Source organism: Melanotaenia boesemani, chromosome 21 (assembly GCF_017639745.1).
Source record: "Melanotaenia boesemani isolate fMelBoe1 chromosome 21, fMelBoe1.pri, whole genome shotgun sequence".
Lineage (NCBI taxonomy): Eukaryota > Metazoa > Chordata > Actinopteri > Atheriniformes > Melanotaeniidae > Melanotaenia > Melanotaenia boesemani.
This window is the reverse complement of record NC_055702.1, coordinates 3,340,507-3,364,743: the sequence shown is the minus strand read 5'-3', so window position 1 is coordinate 3,364,743 and position 24,237 is coordinate 3,340,507. Positions and strand designations below refer to the sequence as shown.

The following is a 24,237-nucleotide window of genomic DNA, read 5'->3' as shown; positions in this document are numbered from 1 at the left end:
TATATATATATATATATATATATATATATATATATATATATATATATAAGATGCGTTTAGCATCTCTTCATTGGCTTCCTGTTAATAGAATTTAAAATTCAGATCTCATATTTCCATATATTCCCAACACAGCACTTCTCTCCCAGACTGCAGGTCTATTTGTGGTCCCAGAGTCTTTGGGAGTAAAATAGGAGGCAGAGCCTTCAGCTATCACGCCCCTCTCTGATGGAACCAGCCACCAGTTTGGGTTCAGGAAGCAGACACCCTCTCTACCTTTAAGATAAGACTTCCTTTTTGATAAATAAATAACTAACATCCCTTAGTTATGCTGCCATACTGCTGAGGGACGCCCCATGAAGCACTGAGCTCTTCCTTTTCATCTCTGCACCTTATCTTCCATGTAGAAACATATGACAGCATCGGCATCATTAACGTATTTCTTCTCTCTCAGCAGGTCTTCCTGGCTAAAGGTTGCAGTGTCTCTTGGTCTCTTTTCCTGTCCTCTCCACCCCAACCAGTCCAGGCAGATGGCCGCCCTCCCTCTGCCGGGTTCTGCCAGAGGGTTTTCCTTCCTGTTAAAAGGGAATTTTCCCTTTCCACAATATAACTTTAAGGGATTTTTTAAGCACCAAAAAACAAGTTTAAATGTTATGTGTTTGTATTGCTGTTACTAACCAGGCATCTGGCAGCGTCTGTCTGTCTGATAGCAACATAACTTAAAATGAAATAGACAGATTTTCATGAAATTTTCAAGTAATCTCCAAAATAGAATAAGGAACAAGTGGAGCAAGGATTTTTTAAAGAATTCTTTACAGCTTCTAACTCATCAGATAGTGCCCAGAATCACTGGCAAGAAAAAAAATTACAAGATAACATCATCGTAGATATTTTAATCTAACATTGTGTGACCTGGATCACTTTATATTCTGGATCTGGGGATACAGAAGGTTCCAAATATTGGGGGTATTGGGTGGCATTTGGGTCTTTTGTGGTTTTTCTCAGGTGAGTGACTCTTTGGCTTGGTGGAGGTCTAAGTGCTAGATGCTCTAAAATTTAGATTTTGTTTGTTTGTTTGTTTGTTTGCTTGTTTGTTTTTTAACAAATAAATAGAAAATATTAAACCGAAGCAATTTTATTTATAAAGGACTTTAAAACAATCGCAGCTAAAACAAAGTTCTACACATAACCAAATACTAAAACTATAAGAAACTATAAAAACCCAACATAAAGCAGATGTAAACATCAGACATGTATAAACATGACATAAGAACAACGAAAATTCAACAAAATATGACAAAATAACAAAAAATAAAATTGATGTTGAAAGCCAAAGAATAAAAATGGGTTTTAAGACAAGTATTTAAAGTGGAAAGTGAAGGGGTCCCTAATGTGCAAGGGTCGGCGCTTCCACAGCTGGCGAGCAGCGACAGGGAAGACCCTGTCCTGTCTGAGCTTCCTCCTGGATCTCATTACCTGCAGGAGCAACTGGTTGGCTAAGGGGGTAAAATGGGTGAAATGAATAAAATTTAAAAAAAGGAAGAAACAAGTTAGGTTCTATCAGACATACAGCAATCTTAAGATGGTCTAAGTAGACTTTTTATGTCTGAAAAGGAAGTTAGAAGAAGTTTGTTAGTTTCAGCCTCCCAGACAGATGCTCTAAAAACATGCTTAGAAGGAACGCAGCTTCAGCTAAAAACTCTTATGTCAGAAGTACAGGTTTGTTGACCAGCATTTAGTCCATGAAGTTAGGTGTTTCTGTTGATTTTAGGTTGTAGTTGCAGTGGGACTGAAAGGATGAGGAATTTGTCTTTTTCTGCAGGCACACAGAAAACGGTGTCCTGTAGAGATGTTGGTGTTGGCACCTCTGCTGAGTCCGAACCTCTACCAGCCTCAGCGCCGATAAAGGCTGTGGAAGAGAGCTCGTCTGGAGCTGGATGAGGAAGTGGAGAACTCTGTGGAAGACAGCTCTTCTGCAGACCTTGAAGATCAACATGAATCCACATGTGATCCTGTGGACCCAGTAACTGAGCCATCAGATGTGAAGTGATTTGCTTCATTTTTAGCTGAAACATTTTAGTAAACATTTAGCAGGAGCAGAGTGGAAGTTGATGTTTTCCTCTTGCCTTTTTTTCATTCTAACAGACAGGAATCTTCCAGCTCTTTCCAGAAGACACCATCTTATATTGTGTCAGAAAACTGCTCGCTGGAGCTGTTTGTGGGTTTTGTGTGTCCTGTGTGTAGATGTGTTTCTGATATTTCCACACTGTCTCATCTGTGGGTTCAAATCTCCTTAAATCTTGACCTTAACCTGTTTTGATTGCAACTACACCCAGTCATCACTGGTGGGTCAGATATGTTTGCTCATTTTTCCAGCTGCATCTTAAAGAACCAAATTCAAACAATTCTTTTCTCTCAACAGGAGCCATTGTAATAAAACAAACAATTCAACTGTGTGTGAAGTTTTGTGTCTGATCAGTAGGGTTGTGGATCTCTTCTAAGTATCACACTAGAGATGTATGTAGATATATCAAGTAATATAGTATAGTATAATGTAAGTACAATTAATTTTTAAACCACTTCAAAGTCACTTTGAGTTAACCAAATACAATCATACAGTTATTGGCATTTGTATGACATTTATTTTCCATTATAAATCAAAACAAAGCAGTTCTATGAAAGTGGTATTGGTTAGCTACCTTCAGATACACCAATATTTATTTATTTATTTATTTATTTATTTGTTCCCGGTGAACGATTTCCGGGTCACAGTCTGTTTTATTTCCTGGTTCGTTTACGAAGGGTCCTGACAGGCCACGCCCACTGTAGGTTTATATCTGAACTGCAACTATCCACAACACCGGTTAAACTCAAGCACGACAACAATTTGTTTTTCGTGAACATGATGCGAAATTTCTACGGGAAATGTTCTGTAGTACGTTGCAGAGAGGAGCACTCATCGTTACACCAGCCCCCAGCTTCAGGGAATATAAGAGCACATTGGATAGACTTCATTTTTGACGGTAATGTTCCAGCAAAAATTAGCAAAAGACTGTATGTGTGTGCTGGCCACTTTCCGTCGGATAGTTTTACAAACCTCGGTCAGTTCAAACTTGGACTCGCAAAGAAGTTGTGTCTTAAAGAAGGATCAGTACCAACCATCCGAGTCCGAACTACAAAAAAGGAAAGTGTAAGTATTTGGTAAAGAATTCAGCTTTGTGAAGTTGGGTTGTTTAGCACTAGTTGGCTAATGCTAACAGCTAGATATGTGGATGATTGGTTGTTGAAACTCCACCTTCTGTTACTGGCTCAATAAAAACTATCATTTAAATTTTAAAAACACAAGATCACTGGCTCAAGTTTCTAATAAAACAAGACCAGGGATCACAGAAACTGACTTTATTCACAGAAAAAAACAACGTTATTTTATTATCAGACGTACTGTTGTCAGTTAACTCTGAAATGTTACACAATTTTTATTTTGTAGAACTGATTTACTTAAAAATTTAATAATAAAGAGATAATTTATAAAAACCATAAACTTCTGTTTTCTTTTAATGGGAAGGATAATATATTAAGGGCTTCATTGATTTGAGGATGTTTATTTTGAGTGAAAGGGCAATTTAGTATTTTATTAAATTGCTTTTATATAAATAAAGCATCACAAATGCAACTAAATTAAACATCTTAAAAAAATATAGCCTGGCGTTAGGCTCTCGCCTTTTCTTCAAAGTTCAAATGCTGGGAAATGTTAATTTCTACTAACATGATTTAAAAGAAACATGTCTGTCCTGTTTGTTAAACATCCACAGGTCTACTGATGTCCTTGCAAAACTCCCAAGTATGTTCAGAGACCTGAACAATATCATTATTCTGATTTATTCCCACAATTCATTTTTAGAACCATCTCACTAGGCTTGGATCTTCAGTAAGGAGAGAACCATTGAAAAATTAGGCATTTGTAGAGGATTTCCCCACCACACCACGCATTTTAAAAGTTTATTGTCTTGTTGCATGAGTCAGTTTTAGCCAACATTAAAATAAAAGCTAAGAAATTAAAATCCATTTACCTTATTTTTTAACTTGAATATTTGTTGTGGATGCAGTGTTTCAAACTTTGTGATATATACGTACAAAAAACCCAACTTTTAATTCACTTGTTATTTAGGCAAGCACATCTGGAGACTTGTCGTGGGTTCACAATGAGACGTCCCAGACAGATGCTCTGAAAACGTGCACAGATGGATCGCAGCTTCAGTTAAAAACTCTGACACCTACAGGTTTGTTTACCAACTTTTTGTAAAGTTCGTGAAGTTAGGTCTTTTATTGTATTTTTATAGTTTTTAGGTTGTAGTTGCAGTGGGACTGAAAGGATGAGGAGTTTGTCTTTTTCTGCAGGCACACAGAAAACAGTGTCCTGCAGAGATGTTGGTGTTGGCACCTCTGCTGAGTCCGAACTTCTACCAGCCTCAGCGCCAATAAAAAGGCTGTGGAAGAGAGCTCGTCTGGAGCTGGATGAGGAAGTGGAGAACTCTGTGGAAGACAGCTCTTCTGCAGACCTTGAAGACCAACATGAATCCACATGTGATCCTGTGGACCCGCTAACTGAGCCATCAGATGTGAAGTGAGTTGCTTCATTTTTAGCTGAAACATTTTAGTAACATTTAGCAGGAGCAGAGTGGAAGTTGATGTTTTCCTCTCGCATTTTTCTCGCTCTAACAGACAGGAATCTTCCAGCTCTTTCCAGAAGACACCATCTTATATTGTGTCAGAAAACTGCTTGCTGGAGCTGTTTGAGGTGTGTCCTGTGTGTAGATGTGTTTCTGATGTGCGAACAAGAAGGTTGGGAGCGTTTCTTTCTGTAGAGCAGCAGTGTCAACACTGTCAATTCTCCAGAAAATGGAACAGCCAGCCGCTTGTAGAAAGCTCTCCTACCGACAGCCTCCAGCTCTCAGCTGCAGTCTATGTCACCGCTTCCTCCTTCTTAAAACTCGAAAAGGTAATGCATGCATGGATGACCTGACTGTGGAGTAAATAATCAATTATGAATCATAACATTTATACAGAGAGTGGAGAGATCTGAATGAAGACGCATTAATGAAAAGGATCCTGCCTCGTGTTCTGTCATCAGATTTTCCAGACAATGCAGCTGAACATGTTTCATACTGAAAGCTTTCAGAGGAACAGCCGGCTGTACTTAGAGCCTGAAATTATGCAAAGGTGGAAGACGGCTGAAGATGGCATGTTGGAGCAGCTCGGTCAACAGCAGAATCCCATCCTGGGAGGAGACTCGTGGGGTATGTTCAGTTTTATTCATGTATTTTTATTGTAAAATATTAGCAGCTTCACCTCGCTGTGAGCTCTGCTCTTAATTATCAAACTAGTTAAAACGTAAAAATATCTGATGTAAAATGTTAAACTCTTCATTTCGTGGCCTGTTTTGTCCGTCTTCTACAAGGGCTCTATGTCGTTTTTTAAATGAGTACTTTTGCTGTGCGTTAGCAAGTCACTGTGTTTTTCTTTTATTAAAAAAACAAAATAAAAACATAACGCTTACTAGAGATTGCTGGGTTGGGTTATCCAAACATGTTTACTGATGATCCCAGGTAAGGGCAGATTTTCTGCATGCATTGTGTGAAGTAAAACAAGCGCACCCTGAAGAAGGTGGGGACGATTTGCTTGGTCAGCATTTATCTAGCATGCTATTGGCTGGAGGACGTTTGACAGACAGCTCATTCAGCAACCCAAGAAAGAGGAAAAATGATCCAGAGCAGAGCAGAGAATGACTCTGAGTGTGAGGGAAAGAGACCAAGCTGGAGCGCAGAAGATCTGAATCTGCAACCGTAGACTTGAGAAGAGGAGCTGAATTTTGAAAGAAAAAAAAAAACAATCGATATATTTGAGAGCAAGACGGGACTTTGAGTTTTGAGAGAACAATATGATATTTAAGTGTGAAAACAAATCTTGCTCTCAAGTCAAACAGTTACTCTAACAAGGGATACTTTTTAAGGCACTTTTTTCAACTTTAAGCCAGTAAACTTGCATGTGTTCATGTTTATTTTTGTGCTCCCTGCAGATGTGCAGCAGCTGTTGGTGATTAAAGAAGAGCCTCCATGGAGCTCCAGTCTGGACCAGCAGGACCCAGAACCTCTCCATATTAAGGAAGAAGAGGAGGAGGAGGTTTTGACCAATCAGGAGGGAGAGCAGCTTCATGAACGAGAGGAGACTGATGCCAACTTCTCATTCACCGATGCTGCTGTGAAGAGTGAAGATGAAGACAAACCTGAGTCCTTCCAGCTTCATCGAATCATAACTGAAGACAGCAGACAGACAGAACCTCCAACCAGCTGCTCAGATAAACCCACAGACACTGATGGAGAGGACTGTGGAGGACCAGAACCAATCACAAACCTGGATCCAGGTACTTTTTTAGAACCAAATACTGATGAAAAGGCTTCAAAGGTTTTTGAGATGGATGTCAGTATTGATGATGAGGATGATGATGAAGTTTGGCAGAAACCTTGGTCAGACTCTGAGCCTGAAGCTGATGACGGGGATATCCGATGGAAGGAGAGTGGGCCACCTGACTCTGAGTGTGGTGCTGATGTTGGTTTAAAAGGAACGACACAGCACAGAGATCTGAGTCCATGTGGCACCGGACGGAAAGCTTTCAGCTGCGATGTTTGTGCCAAAGCATTCACACGACCCATAGATCTGAAAAGACACGTGAGTGTGCACACGAATGAGAAACCATTCCACTGCGCGGTTTGTGGTAAAAAATTTAGACTAGAAAAGATGCTTAAGACTCACATGAGGAGTCACATTAGCGAAAAACCCTTCGGTTGTGATGTTTGTGGAAAGAAATTTATTTATCAGTCTTGTCTCAACTCGCACAAGAAAATCCACTCTAGTGAGAGACCTTTTGGTTGTGGCCTTTGTGGTGGAAGATTTAACACAAAGACACATTTTAAGAGACACTTGAGGGTCCACACAGGAGAAAAACCTTATTCTTGTGATGTCTGTGCGAAAAGGTTTAGTCTGGAGCATCATCTAAAAAGACACCTGATGACCCACAGAGATGAAAAACCGTTCGGTTGTGGGATTTGTGGAAAAAGATTTAGGCGACAGGACAGACTGAGGAGACACGTGAGGCTCCACTGACACCAGAAACTGCTCAGCTAATATATGTTTGTAAGAACAACAGTTGGTATTGTGTTGTGAAATGGTGGACATACTTCTGGAAGACAGCTTCCCTGTCACCTCCACGCTCTCACCCTGCTGCATCCTCATCTCCCTCCACATCAGAGCATACTGAGACCTCTTCTGCCTCCACCTCCAGCCTGTCTGTCTCCTGGTGAAGAGACTGAACCGGAACAAGGCTGCAGGTCCAGATGGTGTCAGTTCCAGGGTTGTGAAAACCTGCTCAGAGCAACGATGTTGGATTCTTCAGCACCTTTTCAACACCAGCCTGAGTCAGAAGAGAGTTCAGAAGAGGTGGAGAAGGTGGAGGAATACAAGTACGTCGAAGTTCAGCTGGACAACAGACTAGACTGGAAAAGACAGAAGAATCTAGAAAGCAGAACAGACTCTGTTTCTTAAGGAAACTGAGATCCCTTCATGTCTGCGGTGCAGTCAGCTTTGCAGCATCTGTTGGGGCAGCAGCATCGGAGGCTGAACAAACTGAAGAAGAAGTTCTGCTTCTGTGCTGGGGATAACTCTGGAGCCGATTGTCCTTAGAAGATGCCTACTATAACGTTCCACTTTCCTTCTAGGATAAATAAAGTATATTTAACTTTGTTTCATATGAGCACCTGCTACACTGCTGGTAACTGAGGTCATCAGCAGCTGGAGCAGCAGCTTTTCTTCTGGTTCAGATTTTCTGAACGGGCCCAACTGTGTACAGGAGTGTTTGTCTGGAATTACGTCCCTAAATAATAAATCAGAGCAGAGTGGGAAAGAAAAAGGTATAAAAAACAAACAAAAAAAACATGATTTTCATACATAATGTGCATGCCAGAGATGAAATGTGTGAACCCGAGCCTCTTTGGATCATGCTGTTTTTTGTGCTGGATTTATGGAGCCATTTGATTCCTTCATTCTGACTGTGTTGGTCCATCATGTTTGTTGTTATGACGTGCATTCACATCTTTCACAATGAAAACCTGCTCCCATCAGGGAGGTTCTGTCCAGTTTAAACCTGAGTTAAAAAAATAAACCTGCATCACAGAAAATGTGTAATTTGTCACTCAGTCGACTGAGTTCAAGATCATTAACTTGGTTCTTCAATCCTTTTAATACAAATTAGATTCTTTGAGCTGGTTTGTTGCCCCTCCAACATCTGTAGTGCTGTCCCCCACTTCACTCCACAAAATTAATCAAATAATCTTCATCCAAGATTCAGAATAAGTTACTGTGGTGTAGGAGGAATGTCTGATTTTTTTAAGAATCTGCCAACAATTCTTCAAACTTCACTCAGGAGGCTGCTTAGGGACCACAAACAGGTTAATAATAAACTTATGTTTCCACTTAGTGTTGTTATGATGAGGGTCACATAAACCGTCTTTATCCTCCCCACCACACAAGACAAAATTTTCCAATCCCTTCTGATGTTACGTCAGATAATTAAAAAACAGGGACTGGGGGTTTTTTTTTTTTTAGTCATACCATTAAGCCTAAAATACTAGCCCCAGAAATTAGTCCCAAAACGAGACTAGATGGACACAGTCTTGAACCTTGTGTCTTTCTTTGTCTTTATTTTCACTTTGGGGAAAGGTTTTCCACAAAGAAAACCCTCTCATCTCCTTGCTTCAAGAGAGCATCAGTGTTTTCATGCACAGAGTGTGGCTTCAGGATTACCTTTGTAAGAAAACCTACATTTACATAATAATATGAATAACTGGACCCCCCCTACCCCGGTTTTTTAAAAATATGTAAACAATGGTGAGGTCACATTAGATGAACTGTGCTGCAACAAACTTCATCAAATCCCACATTACAAGGAAATCTACAAACACATAAGCATCATAGTCAGCTAAAAACTAAATGTTACTGCCTTCAAATGGGAAGTGTATCTCTAAGTAAACAGCTAGAAACGCCGTTTATTATAACGGCTGTAAATTGTACTTGTAAAAGCACAAACAGGTCAGCAGGGGTCGCCATACGCCCTCATCACTGTACTTTCTTCAGGAAAGTCTATTAGACCCAGTTTATTCTAATAGATGGAATGAAACTATCAGACTATGTAAAACTGACAAGTTGAGTCCTGGAATGAAAGATCAACACAGGTTAAAACACAGTCTCCAGAACTATCAGTTCTCTTAGAAAATTCATCCATCCTCTACCGTTTATCAAATTTAATCTAATTTCAATTAAAACACTTTATTCGTCCCCAAGGGGCAATTTAAAAGACGGAGAGCAACAACACATAAGGACAATCAATGCAGATCAATACACAGGAGGTATTGTCTGATCGGCCGACACTGACAGATGCTCCTTACTAAAGTAGAGATGGGTTAAAAACATTCTACATTACATTCTATCTATCTATCTATCTATCTATCTATCTATCTATCTATCTATCTATCTATCTATCTATCTATCTATCTATCTATCTATCTATCTATCTATCTATCTATCTATCTATCTATCTATCTATCTATCTATCTATCTATCTATCTATCTATCTATCTATCTATCTATCTATCTATCTATCTATCTATCTTCTTCGGACAAATTGTAGTTCTGGTTTATTTATTTATTTAAATTTATTAACTACTATCTTCTGTCTGTTGAGGTTCAACAAGCCTTTTCTTTTCTTTTCTTTTCTTTTCTTTTCTTTTCTTGTATATCTGCAGTCATGAATTTTCCGACGATAAATGGTTACTGTGGTAACAAAAAATAAAGGTGTCTGTACAGTTGCCTGTTAAAAAAAAAACAAAACAATAATAACAAAACAGCACAATCGTTAAATTAATCGCTTATAGAGGGACCCTGTGAGGGTCCTGTCAGAGGTAGTGTTCGTCTCTTATACATTTATGGATCCTGTTTGGGAGCAATGTAAACAGCTGAACAGCCGATCCAGCGCAGTCCTGTTTCACCTGAAACGACCCTCTAGTTTGTTTTCAGAAAGCGAACAAGTGCTAACACCATGAACGAAGTGAATTATCTTCAGCAAAACAACACCGAAAGTCGGACTTTAGAAGACAAACTGGAGATTAAACGCCGCAGCGTTCATCAGCTGCAGGGTGTTTATATACACCAAACAGCTGGTAAGAACAATCCGCTTTAATGTGGGGTTTTTGTGCAGGAGAAAACGGCTAGCGGTTAGCTTGTTGAAGCACTGACGGTAAACAACCTTCACATAAGAACGGAGTCTCGAATATGCAGTTACATGTTTAAGTTCACAAAGGGTAAAACCCGAGGTGGTTAATAACATTAGCTTGTTAATAACTTTTTGTTGACGTTGAGAAATGGTGGAACTTAATGGTTAGGGTACAGTTAACCACCCGGACGATTTATGGAGCGGACACTTTAGAATCATTTTCGACTTTAGACTTTGGATTTTGAGACATCTCACAAAACCTGCTTTAAAACAAAATCCAGGACATTGTCGACAGAAAAAAAAACGTGAAAGACAAAATCACAATCCATGTGAAAGAATTACTGATAAGAGAGAAATGAAGGCATTTAATAAATAAATACACCCCCCCCCCCCCCCACACACACACACACACACATACATACATACATACATACATAAATAGGCTGATTGACACAGCCAACCTAGGAGCAAATCCCAGCCTAGGGCCCTGTGCTGCAGGTAACCCCTTTTTCTGAATCCTTTTCTTGACAAGCAACTGTCCAAAATAGGCAATTATTGGACAGTTGGCAAAAATAAAATGAAAATAGGAAATGTAGGATATTTTCCTAATGAGCTGTTGAAATGTTATAAACCCACAACATAATTTTTCCAGGTAATGTGTTTAATTAAGTCACATATTAAAAACTTTAATAGTTATTCACTACTGTCACAATGAATGGAATATCAGTGTTTTATCTGTTCTGTTGCTTCTTATTTCTTGTGTAAACATGAACATGTGATAGGTTGAAATCAGTGATGTACTGCTGTAGACTTTAATGTAATCTCAGTGTTCTATAATATGATATAATTAATGTTTGTGTGTGTTTCATTGTTACCTGGAGATGTCCAGCAGCTGTTGGTGATTAAAGAAGAGGTTCCCTGGAGCTCCAGTCTGGACCAGAAGGACCCAGAGCCCCTCTGTGTAAAGAAGGAGGAGGAGGAACTCTGCACCAGTCTGGATAGAGAGCAGCTCTTTGGACAGCAAGAGACAGATATCATTAATGTTACTGTAAAGAATGAAGATGGTGAATACAAACCTCAGGCCAAAACAGAAACTGATGGAGAGAACTGTGGAGGACCAGAACCTAACAGGAACTCAGATCCAAGCTGTTCTTTACAATCAACTGCTGATAAAAAGGATTCTGACTCCTCTGAGACTGAAATCAGTGATGATGATTATAACTGGCAGGATCCTTTGTCAGACTCTGGACCTGAAATCGACGGCAGTGATGACGGCTGGAAGGAGAGCAGGACGCCAGAGTCTGAGCATGGAAGTGATGTTTGTGTGGAAAATGTGAAAAGACACGGGAGTGCTCGGAGTGGGGTGAAATCCTTTAGTTGTGACGTTTGCAATAAAACATTTACACGACGAGGAGACCTGAAAAGTCACGTCAGCGTCCACACAGGAGAGAGGCCATTTCAATGTGGATTTTGTGGTAAAAAATTTAGACAACAGGCAGTTTTGAAGGGTCACATGAGGATTCACACAGGAGAAAAACCATTCTCTTGTGGTGTTTGCGGAAAAAAATTTACACATCAGTCTTCTCTCAAATCACACACCAAAGTCCACACTGGTGAGAAGCCTTTTGATTGTGGTGTTTGTGGTAGAAAATTTAGCAGAAAAGCTCATCTTAGCATACACATGACAGACCACACAGGAGAAAAACCGTTCGAGTGTGAATGTTGTGGTAAAAAATTCAGCCAGAAAACGCATTTTAAGGTGCACATGACAGTTCACACGGGAGAAAAACCGTTTCGTTGTGATGACTGTGGAAAAAGATTTCGGCTGGAGCATAATCTCAAAAGACACCTGATGAGCCACAGAGAGGAAAAACCTTTCGGTTGTGATGTTTGTGGTGAACGATTTACAGAGCAGGGGAGTCTGAAGCGGCACAGTGGCGTCCACACTGGAGAAAAACCGCACGTGTGTGACGACTGTGGTAAAATGTTTAGTCGCGTTACACATCTTCAGAGGCACAAGATCGTCCACACGGGAGAGAAACCCTTCGAGTGTGGATTTTGTGGTCGGAAATTTAGCCAAAACACGCATTTTAAAAGACACATGAGAGTCCACACTGGAGAGAAACCTTTTTCCTGTGATGCTTGTGGACAAAGATTCAGCCAACAGAATAGTTTGAAAAGACACAGCATCGTCCACACTGGAGAGAGGCCGTTCAGCTGTGGGGTCTGTGGCGAAAGATTCACCCGGCAGGGAAACATGAAGAGACACATGAGATTCCACAGACAGTAGCGGCATCTGTGCTGAGAAAATGTTTATATCCATTTTGTTGTTAACCACAACGTCTTTATTTATATAGCACTTTTCATACATGAAGCAGCTGTACAAAGAAAACTGAGGTTGCCATGCCAACAAGGGAAAATGATATGACAATTAAAAACACCCAAACCAAACAGTGAAAGTGGAAATAAGTAAATAAATTAATAAAATCAGAGTAAAACAATTAATCATCTAAAACTGAGCAGGTTCAAAAGTTCATAGCAGATAAATACAAAATAAAAAAACAGGATGCAGCACTTGAGAGGAAAAATAAATGAATAAAGAGAATTAAAGAAAAGCCAGGCTGAATGTTTTCAGTATAGATAGAATGGATGGAAATGGATAGAGACCATTTATAGCCATAAAGACCAGTAAGGGAATCTCAGAATAAATCCTAAACCAACAGGAAACCAGTGCAGAGACTTTAAAATCGCAGTGATGAGTTCTCTCCTTCGGGTGCATCTGGTTTCTAGGTGGGGGTTCAGGTCAGGGTTACATCCCCACAGATGAAGTCATTTACATGATTTCTGTTTAACGCTGTTAAAATAAATAAGCACTTTTCTTCCAGGTGGATGTTTTCCACCTCTGACCCTTTCTCCATGCCACATAGCAGGATTAGTGGCTGAATGAGGCAACTTCAGCTTAATCTCATGATTTCATGAAACTGATTCTGGAAACCTGACTTGCTCCATGACAAGTTGAGTCCTGGAATGAAAGATCAACACAGGTTAAAACACAGTCTCCAGAACTATCAGTTCTCTTAGAAAATTCATCCATCCTCTGCTGTTTATCAAATGTAATCTAATTTCAATTAAAACACTTTATTCGTCCCCAAGGGGCACTTTTAAAAGACGGAGAGCAACAACACATAAGGACAATCGATACAGATCAATACACGGTCTGATCGGCCGGCACTGACAGATGCTCCTTACTAAAGTAGAGATGGGTTAAAAATATTGATTAATATATTTGAATCTATTCTAATTTAATCCAAAATCGATTTATAAAACTTAGAGTTTTTTTTTTATATACGTTTCTTTTTCTGGTAACAAGAGTGACCCTCTTCTGGCGAGACTTACAGAGGCTTGGCGAGATCGTAGCACACACGTGTGTCTTGGTCATGAAGTAGTGTCCATAATATCTCCTCATTGAGGTTGTTATCTCATGACAAAGGCAGCTGTACTCTACTTTTTTACTTTATTCCTTCAAGTTTTGATGATAAAAAAAGTAGCTCCATGTTTACAGCGTATACAAGACTGTCAGAAATTATGACAATAAACATTAATGCCTCAATTTATCAGAAGAATGTTGGCAGCATTAATATCTATCTATCTATCTATCTATCTATCTATCTATCTATCTATCTATCTATCTATCTATCTATCTATCTATCTATCTATCTATCTATCTATCTATCTATCTATCTATCTATCTATTATAACGGCTGTAAATTGTACTTGTAATAGCACAAACAGGTCAGCAGGGGTCGCCATACGCCCTCATCACTGTACTTTTTTCAGAAAAGTCTACATAAGATAAGATCCTTTATTGATCCCACGGTGGGGAAATTTCACTGTCACAGCAACTCAAACACAAAGTAAAAGAGACATTAAAAACATAGACCAAATAATAATAACAGAAAAAGAAATAAACAGTATTATATGCACATCCTCACCCAGTTTGATGTGCAGTGGTGAGGTGTTACTATACAGGTGAATGTGGATAAACAGAAGATATGAATTAACCATATAAGTAAATGAGTGGAATGAAAAAAGACCATAAAGTTCAGCTAGGACATCAGTAAACATCAGTGCAATGATGATACATCAGTAAACATCAGTCCTACTGAGATATGAAGAAGTTTGCTGCAGTAACAGAATTATAGTGCAGCATTAAACAGTCTGATGGTGTTTGGTATGAAGGACCTGCGGAAGCCTCCGTCCTACACCTTGGATGTCTGAGTCTGTTACTGAAGGAGCTGCTTAAGGTCCCACAGTCTGATGCAGAGGGTGGGAGCTTGGGAAAGAGTTGGGGACTGGAATTACAAGGATTTTAAACATAAGTATTAGGCCCAGTTTATTCTAATAGATGAAAATGAAACTATAAGACTATGCAAAACTGTTGGAACACAGATAGAACCAAAGTGTGACAGTTTTTTCAGTAATAATAATCTGATTAACATGGACATATTGTACATTAACTCAATAAGATTATTGTTTTGCTCTTAATAAGGCGTCTGATTAGTAATTAGAACTGGAAACCTTTGTTAATGATGGCTGGTCAGTTTAGATCTGGTGTCACCAAAAAGATTAAAAATATGAAACAACACTGGTATTTAAATGCTTCTTTACAAGCTGAAGATGACTTTAATGCGTCAGATCTTTAAAATAGGAATAAGTGGTCCTCTAAGAAAAATAACCCTAAGACTATATATATATATATATATATATATATATATATATATATATATATATATATATATATATATATATAGCTCTTCGGGCCAGTTTAGAAACATAAAATACTTAAATAGATACAACATACAAGGATAGTTGAGATAAATAAACATTAGTTCTTTAAAAAATAAACAAACGCAAGTCAGGCATTCAATAAACATAATAAAATAAGGAGGATTATAATATATACAATAAATAAAAAGAGGGGAAAGAAAAAGTACAGTGGTTTCCATGGTGACGAAGAAAAAAAGGTGTCTGTGCAGATGCCTGCTCGAAAAGTCGATACAAAGAAAGCGAGGGGCCTTGTCTGGTCTGATCGTGTATCCAGCTGTGATTATCCAAACCTGGCTTCAATTTGGCAGGAATGAGAGCGGCTGCAGTTTGCGGCGATCGGCGGTGAGAGTCCATGCAGGCCCGGCTTCATCTGAAAAAGAGCCTCCAGCTTATTGGTAGAGAACTGCGGACACCATGAACGAAGTGGGTTTTCTTCAACGGAACAACACTGACAGTCTGACTTTAGAAGATAACGAGATTAAACGTCTTGGAGTGAATCAGCCGCAGGATGCCAGAAACCAAACAGCTGGTAAGAATAACACATTTAATGTGGCGTTTTTCTGCCGGAGAAAACGGCTAACTGTTAGCTTGTAGCGGTGCTGGCTGAGTGTAAAATGTGGCTTTTGTTATCGTAAATTGATTCACAAACGCACCAAATCGATTTTTAAGTTGTTGAAGGTATGAAGCTAACACAAATAAAACACAAATATGTTTTAAATGAATTCACATCATTTCTATCAGTTAATCATAACCCAACTAGTCCAGTTTCTTCAGAACAAAAACAGTCCGTTTAAAAGAGCAAAAAAGGGGACCATTTTGAAAATATGCTTTTCTAGTGGCATTTTCAGTTATCTGGGGAAGAAAGACTACTTTAATCTACTTGTTACAAAGATATATTTTGTACCTTGAAGAACTAACGATAGATTTAAAAAAAAAAAAAAAAAACTGCACCAGGTAGTTATGCCACCATTTGTTGAAGACTAAAGCCATTTTCAAGCAGTCCGACCTCCACCAATCTGTCGTGAACTTTTTTCTCTATAGGAAAACATTCACATGCATTTTTGGTGGAAAGGTGTCGTTTTGCAGCCATGAGACAATGTTAGATGTTGCAAATCTCCACCTACCAATCAGAGTGAATCATGAACTCCTCTGTACACTAAAGTCTTAAGTGAAATGTGAGCCATCTGTCTGACAGCTAAGGCTTGGATAAAATTGGGTCATGCAGCAGGACAATGGTCCCAAACACAGCAAATCTACAACAGAATGGCCAAAAAAAATCTCATATTAGGTCATCTGTCTCACAGATAACAGACTGGCTGAAAAAGAAACGATTCAGTGTTGCAACGGTCCAAATGGAAAGATCTGACTTGGGCAGTACAACATATTAAATAGTCTGAAAAGTTCTGTAACAGCTTTCTGTAGACAAACTAAACAAAGATCTGCCTGTACCAAAGTAATGATGCTGATGGAGTGTGATATCATCATTATAGAGATGAACAGTACATGTGCCTGTTTTTTTTTAGTATTGGATTGTTCATAAGACAGAAGCAGCTGGATATTCTGCTCACATTAAGCCAGATGCAGCAAAGCAGATTTGATGCTTTTTCACAATACAGATGACAGGGACCCAAAAAGCATGCAGAAGTTTTAAAAGGGAAAGTAGAATATTCTGCATTAGCAGAAGTACATCACTTGATCAGACTGCATTTAATTAGCAGAAGACAAATATGACCCTCAAGAAAGATCCTTAAGTAAATGCATGTCTGCAGCTACAAGTTTTGATAAATACAGTTTGTACTCAAAATGTTTTCTCACATGCTTGTTGTGATATAACTGACTCTCCTTTAACTCCATAGAAAGATGGTGGGTTTTATATATTAAAAGGCTGTATTGTGAGGTATGATGGATAGTTTTTTTTTTTTTTCAGTGTATCTTACACATGAGCTGTTTTTATATATGAACATATTTTTTTAGAGGAAACTGGGTAAATAACTTCATGCTACCATTTCCCACTAAGTGCAGAGAAGGAAGAGCTTACATTGTTATGAGCAGCCTAAATATGGGAGCAGCCGATTGGTCCTTTAGTTGGAGTTAATGATTGGTGAAGATGGGAAGACGAGATATTTCTACACTGAGCTGGGTGTGTGATGCCTCACAGATTGACTTATTTTTAATCTTTTTTTTGTGGCAAACAAAGGAAGTAGTTTTTTTTTCTTCTTTTTTTTCTTAAATTAGTAGTCATGTCATATCCCAAGAGATGCTCTCAAGCACAGAAAAGTTTTATTTCTCTTCATATGCTCCTTTGAAATGTGGAAACTCATCAGTAATTACATAAAAAAAATCACAGAATCCCTGAACTCATCAGGTGGTTGATAATGAGATCAACAACCATGTAAGTAAGTTGAGTCAATGTTTATTTATATAGCACCTTTCAAGATAAAAATCACAAAGTGCTTAACAACAAAACAGAACACATGGACAAAATTGTTGGTACCCTTCGGTTAATGTAAGAAAAACTCACAATGGTGACAGAAATAACCTAAATCTGACAAAAGTAATAATAAATAAAAATTCTATTAAATTTAATCAATGAAAGTCAGACATTGCTTTTCAACCATGCTTCAACAGAATAAGGCCCGCCCACCCGGCACTCGCTTCTGTGCCCCACCTCCAGACCTGGCTTCAGTGGGGGACCCCGGTGACCACGTCTGGGCAAAGGAAACCTGGATCCATCGTTTTTATTCATCATAGGGGTCTATTGAGCTGTGTTTTGTGTGGTCCCTCCCCTAAAACCTGTTTGTCATGGTTGACCCTAGCAGGGGCGTAAAGCCCCCACAAACAAAGCTCTTGGGTTCTTTAGGACTCGCAAGCCCCTCCGTTGCGGTAAGGTGCAAAACCTAATCAAAACGTGCACAAGCAGGGATCTCCATGACGAAAGCACAAAGGACGAGCTGGTGAATGTGGCCGGGGAGAGAAAAGTCTGGGCTTCCCTGCTTAGGCAGCTGCCCCCGCGACCCGACCCCAGAGAAACTGGTAGAAAATGGATGGATGGAAAATACCAAACGTGGGCGCCATCAGAGTTAACTACACACCAGCGCTGTTATCACTGCTCCACTCATCACCAATCCTGTAATGTCCTGATGAAAACAGTTTAATTTGTTCTTAAAGTTCAGAACTCAGATAACATGCTCAGAACTCAGGAATATTGGATCCATTTTAAATTCTAGGCAGAAATCTTAAGTGAGGAGCTGTGGTTTGAATAAAACAGACTTTTGAGTTTTTTCTACAAGGGCAAAGTGTAAACCTGTTCTATAGCAAATCGCTGTTCATATCTCAACTTTACGTCCTTGCATTAGAATAAAGAGCAGTTCACACTTCCATGCATCTCGTGATAATCCTCCATATAAAATATATATTTATATGTGAACACTGTAAGGAAGCTGGAATTTAAAAAATATGTCAATATTTGTCAGGAAAATTGCTTTTTTTTTTCAAAATCATTCAGGCCCAATCTTCTTCTCTTTGAATGTGAAATTTTTATTTAATACACTTTCCTGTTTTTCTAGTCCAGAATAACTTACACGTCATGCAATGTTAACTTTGTTCTCGAAGCTTTTCTTTAAAAATACTCTAAGGAAATCCCCTTTTCCCAGTTTTTATTAAACTTTTTTGGGGTTGTCTGAAGTGTGAAATGAAGCATAATCTAAGATATAATCTAAATAAGTAGCTCTCTGCTAATAGGGACATTGTTTGTAGCTGGTAGTTCTGTACAGATGGTTGCAGTTCTGTTTTTATCCTTTACATTGGCAGGTCCTGGCTTTTTGTTTTACATGCACACATAAAAGTGTTCATGTGTGTTTCTGTGCTTTCTGCAGGTGTCCCGCAGCCGTTGGTGATCAAAGAAGAGGTTCCTTGGAGCCCCAGTCAGGACCAGCAGGATCTTGAATCATTCCACATAAAAGAGGAAGAGGAGGAACTCTGGAGCAGCCAAGGAGGAGAACAGTTTTATGGGCAGGAAGAGACTGGATACTCCAGGTTCCCATTCACTGTTATTGTGAAGAATGAAGAGGATGAAGAGGAGCCTCAGTCTTCACAGCTTTATCAAAGACAAGCGGATGAAACCCGAGAGACGGAGCCTCCATCCAGCAGCTCTTTTAAATGGATAAAAACAGAAACTGATGGAGAGGACTGTAGAAGGCTTGAACTGGCCAGTAACTCAAACATTTTACATGGAACTATTGATGAATGGCCTTCAGATTCTTCACAGACTGAAGTCAGTAATGATGATGATGATGAAGAGGAGGGGGAATGGCAGGAACCTTTGTCACATGGTGACGGCAAACCGAGCAGGGCACCTGAGTCAGGTGTAAATAGTGATGTGGGATGTAAAGCTGTGAAAAAGCCTTTCAGCTGCTCAGAGTGTGGAAAACAGTTTCTGTACAAGCAGTCTCTGAAGAGACACATGAGACGCAACACGGGAAAAACCTCCAGCTGTTCGCTTGCTCAGAAATGTTCTGGAGTGACACAAAATGCAGATTCACAGAAGAAAGTCCACACGGGAAAGAAGAACTTTGGTTGTCAGGAATGTGGTAAAACATTTAGAGATCAGTTTAGTCTTAAATCCCACATGAGAGTCCACTCAGAAGAAAAACCGTTTGCTTGTGATGTTTGTGGTAAGACCTTTAAGCACGAGCATAATCTCAAGATCCACATGAGAATCCACACGGGAGAGATGCCGTTTAGCTGCGACGTATGCGGTAAAAGATTTAAACATCAGCACAATCTGAAGACGCACATGAGGATACACACAGGAGAGAAGCCATACGTGTGTGACATTTGTGGTAAAAGAGCAAGACATCAGAATAACCTGAAGACTCACATGATCGTCCACAAAGGAGAAAGACCTTTTGGCTGCGATCTTTGTGGTAGGAGATTTAACCGTAAGACGAGTCTCAGGGCGCACCTGACGGTTCATACTGGAGAAAAACCGTTTGGTTGTGATGTTTGTGGTAAAAGTTACAAACGGAAGACGCATCTTAGGACTCACATGACCGTTCATGCGGAGGAGAAACCCTTTGGCTGTGAGGTTTGTGGTAAAAGGTTTAACCGTAAAACGCATCTTGCGACGCACATGGCTGTTCACACGGGAGACAAACCGTTTAGTTGTGACTTTTGTGGCAAAAGGTTTACTCGGAAAACGCACCTTGATTCGCACATTACGGTTCATACCGGAGAGAAACCTTTCGGTTGTGGCGTTTGTGGTCAAGAGTTTACCCAACAAGGAAGTTTAAACCGACACATGAGATTCCACTTGGGGTAGAAACTGTAACAGCTGCATGGTTTAAATGAAGGAAAAAATCTGAGGTTAAGCCCAAAAGGTTTTTTTTGGGTACTGAATTTTGTTTTTGGAAGATTTGAATTTTTATTCATTTATTTTTCCCATGTTTAATTTCTGCTTCCTCAACCACAATAATTAGCACTGACTTGTCCTACGTTTGGTTCCATCAATAAGAATTTAAAGTGTCCAGATGGACCGCTCCTAGACCATTTGAAGGGTTTGTTTCATTAATGATTAAATGAAAAGCCAGTCAATAACACTAAAATGAAAGACTGCTTCTGGTTGTCAAGAAACTCCTATAAATGGCTGATCTGGTGTCAGTATGAAGAGATATGGGGCACTTTGAGCAATAGTTCTGAAAGCTTTCTATTTATTCCAACAAAGCAATAATTTCCGTAATGACTGCCTGTATACTGGCAGCAGATTATAAACTCACAGTTTTGAGTTACAAGCTGACTTGTTGAATGAAATTGAGCTGCTTTTTTTTAAAATCCAGTATACAGCAGCTCTCAGTGGAACCAGTTTTCCCCACAATGGCTTCTGCTTCAACCATTGATGGTCACTGATTAATTACTGTTTTAGTTAGTGGAGCTAATTAAGACCATGTGATGCGGGATTAGTTGATATCAAACTGGTTGGCAGGTCTAACAGGACTGACATCACTATTTGCACTTTTATTTAAATGTAAACATGAGTTCTTGTTGTCCTGCACCTTTTTAATTAATAATATGACCAATTTAAGTATGTTAATGGACAAAGAATAGAAATATTTGTTCTTTTCAATAAAGAAAAACAACTTTCTTTTCATCCACTCCAGTGTTTGTTTTGGTTTTCTGACACTCCTCAATAACATGTCTGTCTAAAAACTCATTTTATATTAAAATAATGTCAAAAGTCCTGGTAATAAAGTTAGTCCCAGTAAGGTCTTAGTTCTGTCTGCTTATGGACATGCAAACAAACAGTTAATGGGGCATATTGTGACACAAATGGCGGTGAGAAAATGTTGGATTTTTGTCCACAAAAATGGCACAGCCGGACCAGCAGAAAAACCTTCATCCTAGGAGACATTTTCCTTCTGGTGTTTCATTTTCAGTGCCCCAATCTACGTTAGCATGCAGGAAGACGGGCACAAAATTTCAGTATCATAATTAGAGAAGTGACTAATTAAATCCTCAAAAGGTGCAGACCCCCGACTTCTGTTGTGTTCATTGTTTATTTATTTTTAACTTGTCTTGTCCAGCATGGTAGCGGCAGAATGATGGTCTGGCTGCTGTGATGTGCCAAACAAATTTGCTTTGCCAAGAGAAGCTTTATGGGTATAAGGCTCCTCTTGATTATATATATTTTTCCGACTGAAGGGGACAGAAAAAATGTCAAACAGAAGTCAAAAGGAAAGGAAAAAGAAAGAGACAAAGATACAACAGATATATGGTAACGACCTTTAATCCAACCCAGCACCAGACAACCAGCTGCTAAGCCTGTACAGAAACACGAGAGAATCTCCTTCAGCTTTTACAAGAAAGCAAAGCTGACAATCAGGACCTCATAAAATAAATACATTAAAACCAAAAAAAGCAAACCCATAACACAATCCAAAGTATCAGAAACACAAAAACCTGAACCAAAGCATCTCTTCGTGAATAAACCCACTGCACGACTCAGTGACGGTGTCAGCATGCAGAGGATGAGGAATGAGGAGTGATCAGAGATAAATGTGATCCTGCAAATCCGGCCACGTCTCCATGGAGGCTAAAAGCAAACTAGGACGGCCCAGAGACCCAGGCGATCAGCAGCAATCCTGGAGCATGAACCCAAGCCACCCCACCACAAAGACGAACCAGGACCCAGGTGACAGAGGAAGCCCCCAGCCAGAGCCCTCCGTGGTCACAGGCCCCAGCAGGCCAAGATTGGCAGCCACTGACACCGCCTGGCACCGGCCATTCAGGCCAGGCCCGAACAAGAGCCCTAAGAGCCCAGAAGCCCCCTCCCCAAAAGGCAGAGGGTGCACGCCATGCCCAGGAGGACCAGGACCTCCCAGACAACCACCCAGCATGGGCCAGCACCCATCCCAATGTTCCAGCCATACACCCTGGTAACCAGGGCACCCCCCCATCCTCCCCTTACCCATCCCCCCATACTCCTTCCCCCAGCCTCCCCCCGCCATCCCTCCTCCAACCACTCCTTACCCCATCTATCCATCCCATAGCCCCTCACACACTGCTTCCCCTGCGCCGTACCCACGAACACTCACTTTCACACATCACATCACACTTAACCCTCCCACCGTGCCCTGTGTGAGATATCCCGGCGGACCAGAGGATTTTCTTTAGCAGGGGAAGCTTTAAAATGACAGATTTTAAATTACTCTGACAGACTTTTAACAGAATGGAAATGTTTCATTGCTTATTTGTACCCTGAACACCTGTTTGAGCTAGACATGCAACAATTAATAACCAAATCATGTAAACATTATTTGAAATAATTTCAAGCCTGGTTCATATTGTCTCTTTTTCACCTCTAAACAAGGGGGATGGGGGAAACTGTTAAAATGTCATGTAAAAAGTACCACATTGTACTTCTATTTAGTAATGCACCCATCAGGACAGCAGGGGTCGCCATGTCACTTCACTGTGCAGGTAAAGTTGTGAAATGATACAGAACTGAGAAGAGAAAACAGCTGAATACAAAGGAAACTGTTTTGATCTTGTTCGGTGTTTATAGACATCACAGGATGTGAGAAAACAGAAAATTACCAAGATCAGTGTCACACCAGCTTGTCCAAAATTTCAGTCCTTTTCCATATGCATAGATGGGATAAATTTTTACAGCTGTTTGCAGAATAGCTTATGTTGATTTATTTTTTCTTTTTTTTCAACATGAAACAGATGCATCTAGGACTTGCTACCAATAATTGTCGGCCCCCAATTCAGAGCTGGTGCTGAAGAAAATAAATAAAATCATGTGAAAATGTTGGAAATGGACTGCTTATTTTTTTTAAATGAGAATGATTAATTTAGTGGAGCATGGCTGTAGTCATTCACAAAAACAGAAATATGAAACAGTTTAATTAATCATGCAATGTCTAATTTATTTAAGCTTCTTCAGATCCACTGCAACACAAAGGTTTTACCAGCAGCATCTCTCTGTGGCATGCATCAGATGCAGCAGCACCTCAGACAAAAAGTCACTGAGCAGAGTGATGAGGGAGCCCAGAGGATTCTTGGGCTGATACTGCCCCTACTTAAGGACTGGGAAAACAGTGATGTCTGTCCTGGGCAGTGAAAATCATCAAGGACCCAACTCACCCCTGTTATGGACTATTTTTTTCTCCTGCCCTCGTACTGAAGGTACCACAGTCTGACATGCAGAACTGTAAGCTTCCGTAAAAGTTTTTATACAGTTGACATCAGACTGCTTAACAGTTTAAAAAATCAGTGATGCACAGCAGTGCATAACAATATGAGGGAACACCGGGTCTTTGGCACTATACTTCACTATTTGCACTACGTATATATCCATTTCTATTGTAATGTTGTTTATATTTTTAGACTATTTTTGGTGACTTTTATATCTGTCTACTTTTTTTTTTTTTTTTACAGTGTTTTTATCTAAGTGTTGCGTTTATGGTGGCTTGTTGCAACGCAATTTCATCCTGCAGTGCATCTTTGGTGTAATGTTTTTTAATGACAGTGAAGTAACCTGACGTCATTCCTGTCTGCCACAATCTCTCCCAGAACAAGAACTTAAATGAATA

General features: G+C 39.7%; 3 protein-coding genes across 3 annotated transcripts; all 3 read left to right on the top strand.

The window, feature by feature from the left end:
- The first annotated feature begins 2,782 nt into the window (after positions 1–2,782).
- On the top strand, positions 2,783–8,335 carry LOC121632943. Its single transcript, XM_041974768.1, has 6 exons — positions 2,783–3,187; positions 4,166–4,277; positions 4,396–4,621; positions 4,720–4,996; positions 5,129–5,294; positions 6,074–8,335. Exons 1-6 carry the CDS (start codon positions 2,900–2,902, stop codon positions 7,156–7,158), a joined length of 2,154 nt encoding a protein of 717 aa, XP_041830702.1. The 5' UTR covers positions 2,783–2,899; the 3' UTR covers positions 7,159–8,335.
- Positions 8,336–9,912: 1,577 nt separating this feature from the next.
- LOC121632955 (gastrula zinc finger protein XlCGF57.1-like) lies at positions 9,913–12,869 on the top strand. Its single transcript, XM_041974793.1, has 2 exons — positions 9,913–10,265; positions 11,200–12,869. The coding sequence occupies exons 1-2, from the start codon at positions 10,145–10,147 to the stop codon at positions 12,606–12,608; spliced, it is 1,530 nt and encodes a 509-aa protein (XP_041830727.1). The 5' UTR covers positions 9,913–10,144; the 3' UTR covers positions 12,609–12,869.
- Positions 12,870–15,286: 2,417 nt separating this feature from the next.
- LOC121632953 (gastrula zinc finger protein XlCGF57.1-like) lies at positions 15,287–21,292 on the top strand. Its single transcript, XM_041974791.1, has 2 exons — positions 15,287–15,674; positions 19,021–21,292. Exons 1-2 carry the CDS (start codon positions 15,560–15,562, stop codon positions 20,463–20,465), a joined length of 1,560 nt encoding a protein of 519 aa, XP_041830725.1. The 5' UTR covers positions 15,287–15,559; the 3' UTR covers positions 20,466–21,292.
- Positions 21,293–24,237: the final 2,945 nt, after the last annotated feature.

Bases quoted from the DNA above. Each gene is read 5' to 3' on its own strand.
- LOC121632943 (XM_041974768.1), top strand. From the start codon at position 2,900: ATGATGCGAAATTTCTACGGGAAATGTTCTGTAGTACGTTGCAGAGAG. The intron at 4,278-4,395 runs GTTTGTTTACCA...CTTTTTCTGCAG, and splicing joins AAAAACTCTGACACCTACAG to GCACACAGAAAACAGTGTCC. The intron at 5,295-6,073 runs GTATGTTCAGTT...TGCTCCCTGCAG, and splicing joins CCTGGGAGGAGACTCGTGGG to ATGTGCAGCAGCTGTTGGTG.
- LOC121632953 (XM_041974791.1), top strand. From the start codon at position 15,560: ATGAACGAAGTGGGTTTTCTTCAACGGAACAACACTGACAGTCTGACT. The intron at 15,675-19,020 runs GTAAGAATAACA...TGCTTTCTGCAG, and splicing joins TGCCAGAAACCAAACAGCTG to GTGTCCCGCAGCCGTTGGTG.
- LOC121632955 (XM_041974793.1), top strand. From the start codon at position 10,145: ATGAACGAAGTGAATTATCTTCAGCAAAACAACACCGAAAGTCGGACT. The intron at 10,266-11,199 runs GTAAGAACAATC...TGTTACCTGGAG, and splicing joins TTATATACACCAAACAGCTG to ATGTCCAGCAGCTGTTGGTG.